General features: G+C 43.4%; 1 protein-coding gene across 2 annotated transcripts in view; it reads left to right on the top strand.

Moving 5' to 3' along the window:
• The first annotated feature begins 4,102 nt into the window (after positions 1-4,102).
• Positions 4,103-16,489, top strand: part of LOC119170437 (cytoskeleton-associated protein 5) — a 94,714-nt gene continuing 82,327 nt past the window's right edge. The window contains exons 1-7 of one of the 2 annotated variants that reach the window (XM_075875439.1): positions 4,103-4,315; positions 7,066-7,141; positions 8,168-9,583; positions 11,953-12,249; positions 13,941-14,168; positions 14,608-14,793; positions 15,879-15,970. In XM_075875439.1, coding sequence (XP_075731554.1) covers positions 7,085-7,141; positions 8,168-9,583; positions 11,953-12,249; positions 13,941-14,168; positions 14,608-14,793; positions 15,879-15,970 — 2,276 coding nt within the window. In that variant the 5' untranslated portion in view covers positions 4,103-4,315; positions 7,066-7,084. The remainder of the gene's footprint in view (positions 4,316-7,065; positions 7,142-8,167; positions 9,584-11,952; positions 12,250-13,940; positions 14,169-14,607; positions 14,794-15,878; positions 15,971-16,489) is intronic. The other variant, XM_075875441.1, reaches the window with a different exon arrangement.

The raw sequence follows: 16,489 nt of genomic DNA, 5'->3' as shown, positions 1-16,489 counted from the left end.
ATTGAACCCTTTGAACTTCTTTGTTGAGTCTTGATAGGTGGATTTCGCCGTGTCCAGTTAACTGTTTATTAGTTGTTTCGTTTTATGGGGGATTTTCGTCTTTTTACTTTTCAATTATTCTTCTCGTTTGAGTTTTGGTACAAACGGCTTTGTCCCTTCGTTAAGTCTCTCGCAGGTTTAAACCTTAGAGAGCACTTCTTACTAAACATCTAAAAGAACCTTGCATGACATTGGCTACACGTGGATTGTGTGCAAAATTGCTGGCACACTATGCGGGACCTTATGTTGTTCTAGACCACATAAGCGATGTAACTTACTGCGTAGCACGTCTTCATTCAAATGGCCGACGATCTGCAAAAACTGAACTTGTCCATATAGCACGTTTGAAGCGTTATATTCCCAGAGAGGCCCTTTAACTCGCCCGGTGGGCTTCGTCTGCGCGGAGGGAAATGTTATGCATATGTGTTTTGGGTATGAACCTCTTGGTAGCGGGGAACAGGCAGATTAGAAAAGAGGACGTTCGGCTAGCGAGATAGGCCTTTCGGTGCACGACACCTTCAAGTCTACCAGTACGCCACAGCGCAATAAACACATTTCTAAACGTAACAATATGTAGCTTGCTCTCTTACACAGCGAACTTAGTTGTTAAAAGATCACAATAAGAGTGCCGTAGTTGCCCGCCACTGCCACCGGTGTCTGTAACCGCTATCGTGTGAAATGAAAAAGGAGCTAAAAAAATCACAGCAAGTCCACGGAGCGAAGGATGATGAGTGGGGCAAAGTGTCCTTCCGTTCATGTGTACATCTGTTCGTGCATGCGTCCACACGTCCGATCGCGTTCGAGAATGCAGACGGCGCGCGGGTAACACCGACGAGACGCGAGCCACGGAAGCCGAGCCAAAGCGTCTTCAATGCGCCCGCCACTCTGCTTCGTCCATGCCCCACCAACGATCCGCCACGTACGGCGACTATGCAGGAGAATAAAAGAGGCACTCGTTCTCCGCGTACCCAGGCACAGCCCGCGCAGCAGCCAATCAGAGAGTTGTGGTACAGTGCCATCTAGAATGTCCCCACTCAACTGCAGTTTGTACGTACTTCTACGAAACACTGCCGTATATTATACTGTTCGGGAAATACGGCTTTCTTTTCTTTCTCGTTTCTTTTTCTATCAGTTACGTGTGACGCATGACAAGCTTAGACTAAGAAGAGCGTCACCCCTAAAAAAAAAAAAACAGGATTGAACGGGATTTGAACTTGGGTAATATCCGTGGCAGTCCAATGCTCACGCAGTGAACTACGGCGTCTTTTTTTTTTTTTTTTTCATTGCAACTGAGCTACGTCAGTGCTTGAAACTCCGTTGCCAACTAACCCTACGGAGGCTTCATGTATGGTAAGAAATCACGTTAACATGTTTAATAAGGCGCTTCAGAACAGTAAAGCAACAACCAGGCGTTACACTATGCGAATTGAAGTGGGTCGTTCGTTGCTCCAATTCACTACAAAAACCTCAGAGATATAATTCCTTATTGTCATCAGTCACAGCATCAATAAAGTACACTTGACGCCTTACGTGTAGCATCGCGCTTCTCCAAAAACTGACTAATAATATACAATTTACGGCGTCGTGGGCACCATGCAAGTGTGCTTGTAGTAATGTCCCCAGAAGTGAACAAAAAGGTTTTAGAGAGGCCGTTCTTTCAGCTTTCGATGTTACTATATGCTGCGTCTTCCGCGCAGGCCTGGCGGTTGTTTCTTCTATGTATTTTTCTATCATTGTCGGATATCTTTCTCTTTATGCCTATTTATTTCTCTGAGCTTTTCTTTTCCTCTCTTTCCCTTTATTTGTATCTCTTCCTTTTGTCTCTCTTTAATTAACCTCCCCTCCTCCTCCTTCTCCTCCTCAGCCTCACTTCTTTTCTCAACCTCTCGCTATGCCATAGTATATACAAGAATATGCGGTGCTGTTCGTCTGGATATTCGAGTGTTTACGATGCTCGCCTACGGAGCGTTAATGCGTGGGTTCGAATATTGCCTCGCCAAGAAATTCTCTTTCTCTCTCTTTCTCTCAACATTTATTTCTTTCGGTACTCGTTCCCTCATTGCCTTTCACGCCACACAAATCTGTGCATGTGCTCTGGGAGTGAAATAGAAGAGGAAACTATATATGAGATGAAGAGAGCGAAGAAAGCGCGCGCGGGTTCACGTGATAGTTTGCTATTTACCACACACGGTGAACCTCTACAACAACTCTGCTGTAAAAGCGATCTATCGCTCTACAAACTTAGTTCAGCTGCAGCGATTTCTTTATTCATAATATGTGAAATGAGGCAGCGTGCCTGCGCTTGTTTGTTCTCTGATCGACACACTCGGCATTCGTATGTGCGTTCTCACAACACCCGAAGATCTCATTAATAAAACAAGATTCCTACTGTTTTAAAGCAATATTCACGTTCTTCAGGCCACTGGCTAGAGAATCGGTGTCAGGTGTGAGAGGACACGAGCGTAACTGAGTGAAGCAGAAAATCTACAGGTGCATCTCTACTTTGAACCGCTAACACGTCCAAGTGGCTCGGGCCTCACGCAGTTGGAAGGCTTAAGTTGCATTAGTGTTCTCTGCCAGTACATGCACTCTCATTCAGTCTTCAAGCAGAGCACATTTCGTACTTCTAAGCGTGCAAACCTCCGATTAACCTAGATAGGCTGTGACGCAGTATAGAGCTAGCGTACTTTGAATGTTGACTAGTGTGCCATCCGCGGCGCATTTGAACAAAAACGAGAGGACCGCCGCAGCGATGAATTTTCGCAGAGAGCGCTCTTACGTGTAGGAGCGTGACCTTCTAAAGGTAGTGCATGTGATAGAGATGATATAAGTTACACAAATATTTTTTAACCTTACACAAAGAGGTGTAACACCACGATTAAACTTCATTCTTTATGTATCCCCTTTCCGCTTGCGGACCAGGGAGATTAGCAGGGAGATTAGCTCGTGAGAAAATGGAGAGCTTTCACGCAAGATCTGAGGCTCCAGCGGAGCTGTTGCTTTCTATTACTCCATTTTCCCTATTTTTTACATTGTATCAATGCCTTATCAACAGGCTTCTTCTTTTTTTTTTTTGGGGGGGGGGGGGTGAAGGTACGCATGCGCGCCTCAGACATTAAAAAAAAAACATACCTCTACATACTATTCGCAAATATCATTGAAAATAAACGTATTTCCCGAAATTTTGGATGCTACAAAAAGGCTAATGGAAATGAAAAGTGAAAACTGTTTTTTATTAGCTGACTTAGTTTGCGCGCGGATGGGACAGAGGTACAATTTATTCTTTTTTGTTTATCGTATAGGCTTATGTTTTCTTGCGACTTCGATCAAGAAAATCACTAAGGACATCCATTCATTGGGATTCTCTTATAATTGTGTTTTGTTTGTACGCGTCGTCTTAGTGTCATACCCACTATGAAGAGAAAAAGCAGCACCCATATCCACTCCCAGGCAGCTTCCATAGTTAGCTTATGGTGAGTCAAGTTGAGCAAATACAAACGAATTAAACTTATACAAATACAAGCATAGTAATAGTTATTTTCCAACATATATGTACAAACTGCATAAGTAAATAAGTTAAAATTTACCAATCAAGTCTGAACGTTTTGAACTACTTGGTAATATTTATAAACTTTGAAAGTAGAAAAAACAAGTCCGCTTGTCGAAACGTCAGCTCCAGCAATCACCCTTTGTTTTTGAATTTCTCATCCTAAACCTAAATGAGCAGATATAAATGGCGAAGACGGTGCAACCCTGGTTGCAATCAGTGAATTTGTTCGCCAATTATCGCTACAGAGCTGCAGAAGTCTATTCCAAAAGAACTCAATTTATCATTGGTGTACAAGGCAGAGGTTAATAACAGGATGTAAACAAATGCACCTTCGCAACGACGCAAAAATTTGGCCTAATGTCCATTCGCAAAACAGTCAATGTGGTTTTTGCGGCGCCTCTGCAGCGGGTAGCGCCCTCTAGTTTAGGGCGAAGCGGCAAAACGAATCCGCATTTTACCACCATACGGTAGGTGTTCTCTGTATGTACACTTCCAGTGTTCCGCACCTGATTGGTCGAATTTGTGTGTAACGGATAATAACAACGGATAAATGGGTGTTCTCATCACACCGCGAACCTGATGTGGTACAGGGGCTGTGGCTCGAGCGAAATGTGATTGTGATTAGTTGTGTATGAATTTTAATATTGACGAAACTTGTGACCTGGTTGTATGGCTGTATTCGTGCATCAGTGATTCACAGATCGTTCGTCGATGCGACTTGTTTAGGTAAGCCCCGAAAATCGTTTGATACTGCGCGCTCTTGCCAAAACTGAGCAGTGGGTGAGCCAGTTTACTGTTTGTATTATCATTTCGTTCGTTTGATGTCAAGCGCAGAAAAACATAGTATTCTTTGACTGTCTCGTTCGTTAATGGAGTAGCGTGACGTGTTAACGGTCTGCGCCGAGGTTCGTTAGCAGAGTTTTGAATTTTGACAGTCCGTCCAAGGTGCGTTACAACACGCTGGTTGCAGCGTATGCATTTAAATGTATGTACGCTGTTTCGGCTACGAATATGGAACGCTTTTACCCCAGCCTTTCAGCTTTCTTCGCCCTCCATTTGACTGTCATTTTACCGATGGCCGCCACGGTTTTGAGACACAGTTCGTACGTAGGCGGCTGGCCTCTCGACGTGTCGTGCTACATATACCATAATCGATTGCACCAACGGTAACCACGCCTTGACTTTTTTCCGCGTTTTCGTTAAAGACTCTGTGGGCAGTTGAAGATGACTCGTTCAGATAGTGCGGATTTCGGCGCGATCGATATCTGCGCGCCATGGTTTTCTTCTTAGTTTTTCTTTCATTTCTTTTCGCTTACTCGGTAATGAATCTGCCTGGCCGCGCTCTTTCTGGACGCAAAGGACGACAAATTTAAAAATCACTAGCGCTACAAGGCACTCGTTCTTTTAGCATTCGTCTTGAGCGTTTAAGTACGCCGTCACGAGTGAACGAAACCGCGGCATTGTTTCAGAACCTTATTTTATAATTTGACTGGTTCGGCCAGTGAGCGACTCTTCTGACAATCTCGCCGCGCGTATGTTGACCTTGATGACCGCCGCGACAGCGCACACTATTGTTCTGTTAATTTTCATCTGCTCTCGTTTCGTCCGAGGCATCACCTGTTTTATCCGCTGCCATGCGGAGAAGGGATCCCTTCCGCCGCTCTTCCTGAACGACGGTTTGAAAGTAAACAAGTCGCTTTGTGGCATTTGAACGGAACGAAACGATTCTGTTCCGCACCGTTTTACCGTAATACTTTCTCGTCGAGTACACAGAAATTCCGTTTTCTTTTTTTTTTTTTTTTTTTGCGAGATGTGGATGTGGCGACCCTGTTGCTGGTAAAATAGGCCACAGGCGTTATTCCTGCGGTAGTGGCTGCTTCTCGTTTTACGCTGGAAGAATCGACGGCCTCCCTAAGTGTGGGCCGGTGTCTTTTCTGTTGCCGTCGGATGAGTCTGGAGACTGCTTTGCTAGTGGAAGTGAAGAGATTTAAGGTCGTCCGCAGTTCGAAGGTGCGCGACAGCACGTTTCTGCTCTAATTCGTTCCATGGAAGGATCCGAGGCCGCTTAACCGTAACAGCCGACTTGTAGTTATATTTACTGGAGCGTGCATGGTCAGAAGCTACTTTGGTGCAAAGCGGCGTTATCTGCATTAACGAACACATAAATCGACGTGCTCTAGTGGAAATGTGAAAATAAAACGTTGCTGGAAAGCAACGCTGCACTTGTTAGTGGCATTGGCTAGTACATTGGGTGCCTGTCTCTTTTGTATAGTAGTGTTAAAAATGCAGCCCCTTGAGGTAGCTTTTCATTTCTGGTTTTTGAAATGGTTAATTCGTTTGCTGTAGTCTGCAGCATTTATCCCATGCACTACGGCTACTAAGCATTGCAGTTATTGTCGATATATCTCATTCCTCTGTGCTTTCTCAAGGGCCAATGTGTGCATTCATATTTAGATGTATTTCTATATAATGCTTATTGTGGCATTGCTGGTACATGCCACAAAACTTGTGATGCCTTAAGTAGTGTATTTGGTTATACACTTGCAAAAACTTGCCTACCTCTTGTGGTAACGTGCAAGGAAATGGTATGCTATGCATGTTCTTAAGCCAGAGCGAATGCTTTAGGAACATTCTTATACTGCTTGAACCTAATCTGTAGACAAACGTATGTTATTCTCGGCTAGTAGATTGTTTAGGGAACTCTCCTGTTTTCTTTTGACTGAATAGGAATTGGATGTTCTTTCAGGCATTGCATACATTAAAAACTGAAGTACTTTGTCGCCTTGCTTGAAACTGACGGTTACTAATGACATTGTGTTTAGTGGGAACGTTTGTTGCTGCACTAGCTTTTACTGAGAATTTGTTATTGGAATAGCCACATCTTTACACCTAGTGGTTATGCAAAAATGGATTTTTTAATCGGGACTGGCCTTCAGAAATATTAAACAAGCTTTGAAAAAATCTTACGTTAGTGAATCTACCATAAATATGGTGTTTCCAATTGTGATGCTGTGATGCACAGCTTTCTGGTAATGTCTGCATGCATAAAATAAATATATTGTGTAATGTAGTGATTTATGCAAATGTGCTTTTCAACTTGCTCTCTTGTAGGAATGGTCAAGAGTGCCTCGTAAACAAAGAAAGACATTTAGCCTATAATGCTTTGAATGAAGAATACCCTTTATAGTACAATGCATTTTTCATGCGACTTTATTCTCATTTATTGGAATGGGTTGCTAAAATGCATGCAGTCAAGCAAGCTCACGCCGATTTGTATCAAAGGGATGAATTATTTTCATATTCCCTAGACTTCCAGCGTAAAATTTTTTGTACCATACTACTGGTGGTGCCAATTTTAGGCAGTTTTCATAGAAAACAACACTTTTTAGCCTTATGTTCCTTCACTGTCTGTGCTTTTGTACAATCACAGTTGTTGCTAATATTTACTTTCGTGGGCTTTGCTGCTTTTATTTCAGACAGTTCTAAATTGAAAACATGGCTGATGACACTGAGTATTTGAAGCTGTCTGTGGAGGACCGATGTCAACATAAGGTATTGCTACTGTTCACTTCATTCACTACTCTTTGCTGACTAAACATGACTCTACTAATAAGAAAGATAGAAAGACAGGGCATTGTGCTTTTATACCAATTCTGTTTTGTTAGTATTCCTGGTACTGTGAAAACTATTTTCTGTGATGACATCGATCTCAGCATTGATAACTGTGATGCTAGTTTATAACATAGGCATGCATAGTACTTCTAATAACTTGGGCATTGCACCGAAATAGCAGTGTGTGAACAAAGCTTTTTTTGAATTCAATGTCAAATCAAGTATTAGTCGCATATTGGCAGCTTTTTTCAAGTTGCATTGCTGAAAGCATTGCACAAGACTGGAACACTGTACACTAACTACTGCTCACCAGTGGCATAGTATTCAACGGGATGTCACTACCTCCAAGTAAATTTGGCAGTAAAATTTTATATCTATCAGATTGTTGGCTGCTTATCATGAGACATCTTTGTACTACATCCACAAGGTTGTAAAAGCTTTACCTGTTGGTTATATTTTGATAGAAAAAGGATGTAAATAGAAAAAAAAAAGAATCTTGCTTCACATGAAATAGACATACGATTTTGTATTTGAAATTTTCTGACATTTATACACTCGTACAACACATTCTTGATATAAGTAGTAAGTACAGCTTGTCTTTTACATATTTATAGAGAATATGAAGCCTAACTTCTTTGAGCGAAGTAACATTCTCACAAATATTGTGTTTGCTTGTTTCTTCCTGTGTTTGTTTTTAAATGTGGTGGCTTTTTTTACTACCAGTGTCTGTGTTATTGCCGAAAATGTGCAATGCTGTACCTGCCACTTGCATTGTTGGGTTTCATTTTGCTTGATTTGGAGCCACTGTTCGAAAAGCCTGTTCTTAACAATGAAGTATAGTCTGCCAAGCTATCGCTAAAACAAAGGTTTCACATATTGTACAACCCCCAATGTTTCAAAAATATTTCCTTACATGTATTGCTGTTTAGTTCACTTTCTACAATTTTTCTTTGTTCTTTCTTTCAGCTGTGGAAAGCTCGTCTTAGTGGGTATGAAGATGCCACCAAGCTTTTTGGTTCTGTCACAGACCCCAAGGGTCCAGAGTTTCAGAAGTTTCTGCCTCTCATTAAGAACTTCGTCACAGATAGCAATGCTGTGTCTCAGGAAAAGGGCCTCGCAGCCGTCCTGTCGTTTGTTGAAAATGCCCACCTGGCCAATCGCATATGCGGCGATGTCCTCACCGGGCTCATCACCAAGTGCATCGCCGCTCCGAAGCAGAAGACACGGGAACTGGCGCAGGAGATCATCTACATGTATGTCGAAATTGAGAAGCAAGAAGTGGTTGTGGAGGAACTTGTCAAAGCACTGGATAACAAGAACCCGAAAATAGTGGCGGCATGCGTGGCAACACTGCGAGAGTGCTTGCGCCTGTACGGTGCCCGCGTTGTAGCCATAAAGCCTCTCTTCAAGGCACTTCCGAAACTCCTCGAGGACAGGGACAAGACAGTGCGTGAAGAAAGCAAGCTGCTGACTGTCGAGCTCTATCGATGGATTGGAGATGCCCTGAAGCCGATGCTGCAATCTCTGAAGCCCATTCAGGTGTCCGAGCTTGAAGCAGAGTTCGCCAAGGTGGAGAAAGGCACTGCTACTCCCGAGCGTTACATCCGTTCGGAGCAGGCACGAAGAGCACAGGCAGCTGAGGCTGGCACCGATGGCGTGGATGGTGTCGAAGAGAGTGAGGAGTGCGGTGGTGATGGGGGTGCCACTGTTGACGCGTACGACCTGCTAGAAGCTGTCGACATCCTCTCCAAGCTCCCCAAGGACTTCTACGAGCAGTGCGAGGCAAAGAAGTGGCAAGAGCGAAAAGAGGCGCTAGAGAAGCTCCTTGAGCTCGTGAGCAATCCTAAGCTCGAACCTGGTGACTATGGCGATCTCGTCAAGGCACTGAAGAGAATTGTGGCCAAGGACAGCAACGTAATTGTAGTGGCGCTCGCAGCCAAATGCTTGGCAGGGCTGGCAGCCGGTCTGAGGCAGAAGTTTCACCCATATGCGAATTCGTGCATTTCGACGTACATAGAAAAGTTCAAGGAGAAGAAGCAGAACGTGGTGACTGCTCTGAGGGAGGCTCTGGACAATGCATTCCAGGCCACAAACTTGGAAGCAATCCTGGAGGATGTGACGGGGGCCTTGGACAACAAGAATCCACAGATAAAGGCGGAGACAACCCTGTTCTTAGCACGTGTCTTTTCCAAATCTACGCCGGCCATGTTGAACAAGAAGCTGCTGAAAGCATTGGTGACGTCGTTGCTCAAGACTTTGAATGACTCTGACCCAGCTGTGAGGGAAGGTGCAAGCATGGCCTTGGGGACGGCGATGAAAGTGGTCGGCGAAAGGGTGATAGCACCTTTTCTTGGTGACCTGGACAATCTCAAGATGGAAAAGGTAAGCATAGTATATTCGATAACTTTCTGTTCATTTAACAGGCACAAGGGGGGCATCCAACTGTTCATACGAGGCCTGCTTTGTGCAGGGTAGGGTTGTGTGGCTAAAGTTAGGGATGGATGCAGCCACTCCCTGTAGGGGCAGGGTGCCTAAAGTAACATTTAAAAAAAGGGAGAGGGGGGCGTGGTCATGACTTTGTTTTAATTAGCAGAAAAACCATTTCATAGCTTAAATACTGTTTATGTGTGCTCACAGTGGCTTCACTCATATCTCCTAATTGCTGATAGGAGGTGGAGTACAAGCACTGAAGTGAGGGGGGGGGGGGGGGGCTGACACAGGCTTTTGGGGGGATCGCCCCTACTGCCCCCACCCCCTTTGGATCCGCCACTGGCTGAAGTGCTACAGTTGTTCCAGACTAGCCAGCCTTGCTCACTCTCTCCATTCGTATTGTTTTCTGATAACAAATATTTTTCATGCCATGAGAACAAATCAGTGTTAACAAACATAGCCTGGATGACAAGGAACTTTATTACTTGGGAGGTATAGTCTGTACTTGAAGTCACAATTGGTGTGGTAGAAGGCTTTTAAGGGCTTATTGCTTTATTAGATGTCGCCTAACTAAACTGATAGTGACATCAAGGGAGCCATAGAGAAAATTATTCATATAGTTTTTTAGTAATGGTGTGGTCATTTATCAAAAAGGAAGCGAAGTGGAAGAAAAAACGCCTCGCTGCTGGTTAACCTGGGCTTTAATTAGCAAAGCACACTTTTCCACCCTATGTTTTTAATGCATGTTTGCTATGTTTACCTCATTTCGTTCTTAGTTTTATTTGTTTCCAATTTATTTCATTACCTTGTTCTGGGTCAGATATAAGTTGATATAAGATTCGGATATATGTCGGCTCTCATTGGGTGTGCTCAACGTTTCTTTTACTTAATCTCCGCTATCTTGTATCGTTTTGTTTCCTAATGCATAATCTATCCAGCTTTCCACCGTATTGGTTAAGGAACAACATGGATACCTCGATAAGCCATCGGAAGATTTTCATGTGAAGCAATTTGCTTGGGAGTAGGCTAAGAAATTTGGCATATAGCAAACCATACATGCAGTTCCTGGTCTCTTTAGTTGCAACTATATGTGTAGGCCCCACCACAGTACAGCAAAACTGTAAATGGGTGTTAAGCATAAGTACAGTAAAACCTCCATAATTCAAACTCTGTTATTTTGAAGTGGTGCCTAATTTGAAGTATTTCCGCGTGCCCGTATTTTACAGTGGAAGTTTAAGCAGATAATTTGAAGCGGCAGTCAGCATAAGTTGGGTTAATTCAAAAACCTCGGGTGCAGTGTGCCAATTCTTTCCGATTCTGATTCCAGCGCAAGTCCGCAGAAACGACAGCCCTTAAGAGCCACTAGGCAGTGTACTTTAGCAATGCTAATGAGTGACAGCTGAAGCACCCCAGCCTTGCTACTTCCAGCACGAATAATAAAAGTAAAAATAAAATACAGTCTCGTAATCAGCTTAAATGTGTGCCTACGGATAAACAAGATGGGCTTCACTGCAACACAGTAGTGACGCGTTGGCAGCACGTTTTATGCTTTTTGCAACATCAACGCATCATGATTTACCTATTCTTTCTGGGAATTTAAAGAAATGAATAAAGGTCAGTCTGGTGGAATTCGCGATATATGCGACTCTCCGATTGGTGGTTGCTGGAGCGATTTGCGCACTTGATCTGCTAGCGGTGCTCTTGCCTACAAGGCCTAGTTTGATAACTGTTTGCAAGCTTCAAAGATGACGTTTCTCAGCCAAAACTCTTAGTGAATTTTGTCACTGTCTATTATTAACTTCTTTATTTTACGTGCTAACGCAGGGAGGAGCAGGTGACATGCTGTCCGCATGTCACTGTTCTGTTGTAGTGAAGATGTCTTCTTTTTCACAGGCGCGCATTTCAGTTGATCACCCCCTTTATTATTTTTTTGTGATAGCAGCAGCGAGGCCTGCCATTGCCCTTTGTTTTCGGCAAAATTGTGGCCAGGTATTACTGGAAAACATAACCCTTGGAACCACAAACTCGCCGACACAGCAAACGACCAGCCCTGATTACTTTGAATAATTTCAAGTCCCTTTCATCTCACTTTTTGTGTGTTCCGTTAATTCGAAAATGGGCTTAATTCAAAGAATTCTCACGGTCCCAGTGACTTTGAATTGACGAGGTTTTACACTTGTAGAAGCGAGTAACTGTGATTATCAACATTATTGTGCTAGCTCTTTTTCATGTCCTTGGTCACGTGCCCGAACTCGGCATATCGGCAGCCTGTGAGCTTTGATTTTGAGATCTGTAACTGGAACATTTCCCTGTCAAAACAGGTGAAAGAGTGCTGCGAGAAAGCAGAAGTGGTTGCTGCGCCACCTCAAAAGGCCCCTCGCAAGCCTGCTGCTGCTGCATCCTCAGGCAAGAGTAGCACAGAGTCAAAGCCGGAAGCACAAGCCGCCCCACAGAGGAAGGCTGCAACTGCAGTGGCCAAGCCTCGTGGTGGTGCCCGGGTCGTGAGACCGGGGGCTGCTTCTTCTGCTGCGCCATCGTCTGCCCCTGCAAGAGCCACGCAAAAGGCCAAAGCGCCTGGACCTGCGAAAGCACAGTCGGGCAGCAGTGCTTCTTCCAAGGTTTGTGCCACCCCGGCCTCTGTTATCACCTCGAATCGCAGCTTTGCCATTGAGCTGGAGGTTGCATGTGCGGCACCAGTCGCAACAACCACATCTTCAATGCATTGTGATGCAAGACTTGTGTTTCTAAACTTAAAAAATCTTGGTCGAGGAAAAAATTAATTCAGAGGTCCTGCTTCATACCTTGTAATAGTCTTTGTAATTGCCACATAAAGAAAAAAAAACCTCGATTGGTTGTGGTTTCCAAGTATGTTTTCTTCTCTGCTTTTCCTGTGATGGGGGCTCAATAGCTACATCATTCCTACTGCTTAGCAGAAGAATGTTTTTTTTATTTATGCTTGTTCTAAAACATGACTGCTACGGGCACATTGGTGCCCCGCTGCGGTGGTCTAGTGGCTAAGGTGCTCGGCTGTTGACCCGCAGGTCGCGGGTTCGAATCCCGGCTGCGGCGGCTGCATTTCTGATAGAGGCGGAAATGTTGTAGGCCCGTGTGCTCAGATTTGGGTGCACGTTAAAGAACCCCAGGTGGTCGAAATTTCTGAAGCCCTCCACCACGGCGTCTCTCATAATCGTATAGTGGTTTTGGGACGTTAATCCCCACATATCAATCAATACGGGCACATTGGCATCCCATCATGTGCTGAGTGTATTTTATTTTTCTAAAACTGTTGCGTTAAAGCACTCATTATCAGAAATATCGGTGTCTACATCTTTGGTATTAAGCAAATTATCAGCATTGTCTTTGGGGGAAAACTCGAGATAGATGCAAACAAGTATAATGAAACTGTTTCGTCCAGGTGTGAATCGAACCCAGGTTTTCTGTGTGGCTAGAAGGTGCTGTACCATGGAACCATGGGAGTTTTTGAAATTGCTTTGAAAAAATTTTTTTAAAAATGTCGTGTAGTAGGTCGAGTCCCTAACACACGTCATTTACTGTACCTAATGTACCCTTAGTCTGTCCTCGATTGCGACTGCATTTTTCACCTTTTTTTATTGCATATTTTGTAACGCAACTATCCTGTAACGGCCTTCGGCCAACGGTATTGATAAATGAATAAATAAATAAATGAAAATTTCACATGGCTGAATCGTACTCGAACCGCACCAGGTGTCAAAAAAAGTGAATTGTAGAACGAGTCGGTGGTTCAAAGCTGCCAACCCCTTATAAAGTGTGCACAGCACCTTTCGTGGAATTAGCGAATACTTCGCCCATTTGTAAAAGGAAGAATTGTGGCCTAATGGACACTTGGCTACTGTTCATCCAGCAAACATTCTAGAATGGTTTTAAACAGCCAGTGTTACTGTTGAAGATGAAGCTCGGGCGTACTCCCAGATTTTTTTTTTTTTTTTTTAAGCCAGGGAGGGGTTCGCCTCGTAAATGGTGGTGTGGTAGTGATGACCATTGAATGGATACTTACAATTAACAGGCTAGTTCGCATCCCCTGTTGGCATTCTAAGAACACAGTATTAACTGGGAAGGCCTTCACAAGTTTTTCATGTGCTGAACACCCCATCTGTGCACAAAGTGAGGGTAAATTTTGTATACAAACACATGCACACACATGCACCCTACATGTGCACATACATCCATTTCAGTGGTGTTGCACTCCTTCACTACTATTGTTTCGTACCCCTTTTATTCTTACGAAGGTCTCCTTGTTTCACATTCTCTGCTGTTTTTGTCTTTGCAGCCTGTGTTCTCCGAAATGGCTCTGGCAGACGAAGAGGTTCAAGGCCGAGCAGCAGCCTTGTTCCCAGAGGAAACGCTTGCGGCTTTGGGGAGCGCAAACTGGAAGGATCGCTTGTCTGCCATTGAGAAGATGAAGGAAGTTGTCGAGGCTATGGATGGAAGCCTGCCTGTTCAAGTCATTGCGAAGACGCTGTGCCGTAAACCTGGACTTCGAGACACAAACTTCCAGGTTTTCCATTTTCTTTAATATTCGTATGAAAGCTTTCTCTTCTATATACACACAAAGCAAGTTTTAACAAAATTGCATCTTGCAGTTTGTTATGTTCGAAAATTTGTTAAAAGGTTTATTCCCAACACTATATATCTATTGCTAGACAATTTTCATTTACTTTGTTGTAACCGGTATTTATTTTTATCTGGGTTCATTATATTTTAGTTTTGAGTGTGTATAAAGCATCAGTTATATTATCAGGTGTGTGTATGTGTGTGCAGATGTACAACCGTGTGCATTTTTAAGCTTCAGAATTTTAAGACTACACCTGCATAACTTCTTGCAGTGATACTGTCACTTCGATTTCTGTATTTTCAGACTCTCGGTACAGATTCTAGGGTTTTGTTGCTGTTTCTGCTTCGATCTCCTGCATGCCAACCGATGCATGTCTGCGCAGGTGCTGAAGCTGAAGCTGGAAACCCTAGTGGTGGTACTGGGTGGTGGGCCTGTGTCCCTGTGTGTGGCCGATTGCATGTTGGCAGACTTGGTGGACAAGGTCGGGGACATCAAGAATGGCCAGGGCGCCGCATCTGCCCTGACGGCCCTGGCGGAGGCCACCTCCCTAGACCATGTTGGCCAGGAGGTACTGGAGAACGTCTCCTACTCGCGTTCATTTGATTCTTGCGCTTTCAAAATGCACAATTCATGTGGACGTCGTAGTTTACATCCGTTTGTGGCATTTGGCACCTTCTGGGCCAAATTGCTATTCAACAAAATTGCTATTCACTGAATTCACCTCTAGTAAAAAATTTATGCACAAGCCTACTTTATTCACTAAATAAGGTGCTTCGACTTTTTTTTTTCTATTTTTTTATTAACATTAACTTTCTCTGTCCGTGTGTGCAGTTCAAACTTAGCAATGTGATGTTTACGTTTTCCACATTTTAAAATTTAAAGAAAAGATTGCGAACTTCACTGGTTCTTCACTGGTTCTTACTGCGACAGGTTAATCTAAAACAATGGCTGCGCATTCTGGTATTCATAGCCGCATGCTCAAGGCAAGCATTGCAATGCACTTGTCGAATTCATCTACATATGATCAATGTAATGAAACCTGTTAGCTATGCAATGTACTTTAGTGTGATATATACATTGATTTCATTTAATTTTTACCTTACATGAAAACCGTAATTGCCAACAGTTCATTTTTTTTTTTACGAGTAAAATGCCACAAAAGTCTTCAAATAATAGGGCAGTATGAACAGATGTAATTTCGGTCATGAAAAAAAAAAACAAAAAAACTCTGTAGTGTTTAACGTGACAGTCCTTGACAAAAGTTTACTCCTTCATGCTACCCCCACAAAGTCTTCCTTACAGCTAGCCTGTGCCTTGTGAAGAGCTGAAACTGATTCAACGTACACAGCTATATGCAGCTTAAGCACCAGAGTTTTCAGGTGCTATTACTTGTAGTTTGCTTTACTGTCATGACTAGCATAGTCTCTTGTGCATTCGCTAAGCATAGTAACTGCGTTAACACAGGAAGTAGATTACAAACTCTGCTTTGCTGCAGCATCTTAGGCAAACTGGGTTTTAGCTTAAAGCATTTTTGGAGCATGTGTTTATTTTAAATTTTTAGTTAAAATATGTTAGATACCGAAGCTTTCAGGTTGCTTTGTGAGTTTCTGTTGTATATTAGTACCACTTTATTTTTTTTTCTTCCTTCTCCAGGTTCTCCAGCTTTGTTTTGCCCAGAAGAATCCAAAAAACCAAAGTGAGAGCCTGATGTGGCTGGCCAATGCTATCAAAGAGTTCGGGCTTAAGTAAGTTTTTTTCAAAAACTGGGCAACTACATTTCAGACACGCCAGGTTTGAAGTGCGGAGCACTTTAGATGCTCGAGCTGTCGTATACTGCCAATGCCTGGTGTAATGCAGGCGAAACCACGTATAGCATAGCCATCTATAACACCAAGAAGTGATGATGATATTAAGTGTGGAGGAGATTAGAAACTCGGGAGGTCGTATGCTGTCACAAGCATTCACCTCTTAGCATAATGCACGCAAACCCGCATTAAAAAAAAAAAAGGGGGAGAAAGCAAGGGATACATAGAGGTAAAGGGGGGGAGGGGAATAGGAAAAAAAGGAAATGCAGAAAAACTTCGAAGAAGACAGGAAAAAAAGGAAAACAAAACTGAAGAGAAAAAAGAAATGCCACCCAGCTCTGCAAATCCTTTGGGCTTCGCGCAACTAGTGTGAAATCGCCTTAATTTTTTGCCAGAGCAGTCGACGATTTACAATTGTTTGAAGCATTGCAATGTTCTTCACTTGTCTGATGTTCGCAT

The sequence above is a fragment of the Rhipicephalus microplus genome, chromosome 2 (assembly GCF_043290135.1).
Source record: "Rhipicephalus microplus isolate Deutch F79 chromosome 2, USDA_Rmic, whole genome shotgun sequence".
In the NCBI taxonomy this organism is placed as follows: Eukaryota; Metazoa; Arthropoda; class Arachnida; order Ixodida; family Ixodidae; genus Rhipicephalus; species Rhipicephalus microplus.
This window is presented reverse-complemented; position numbering and strand designations above follow the sequence as displayed.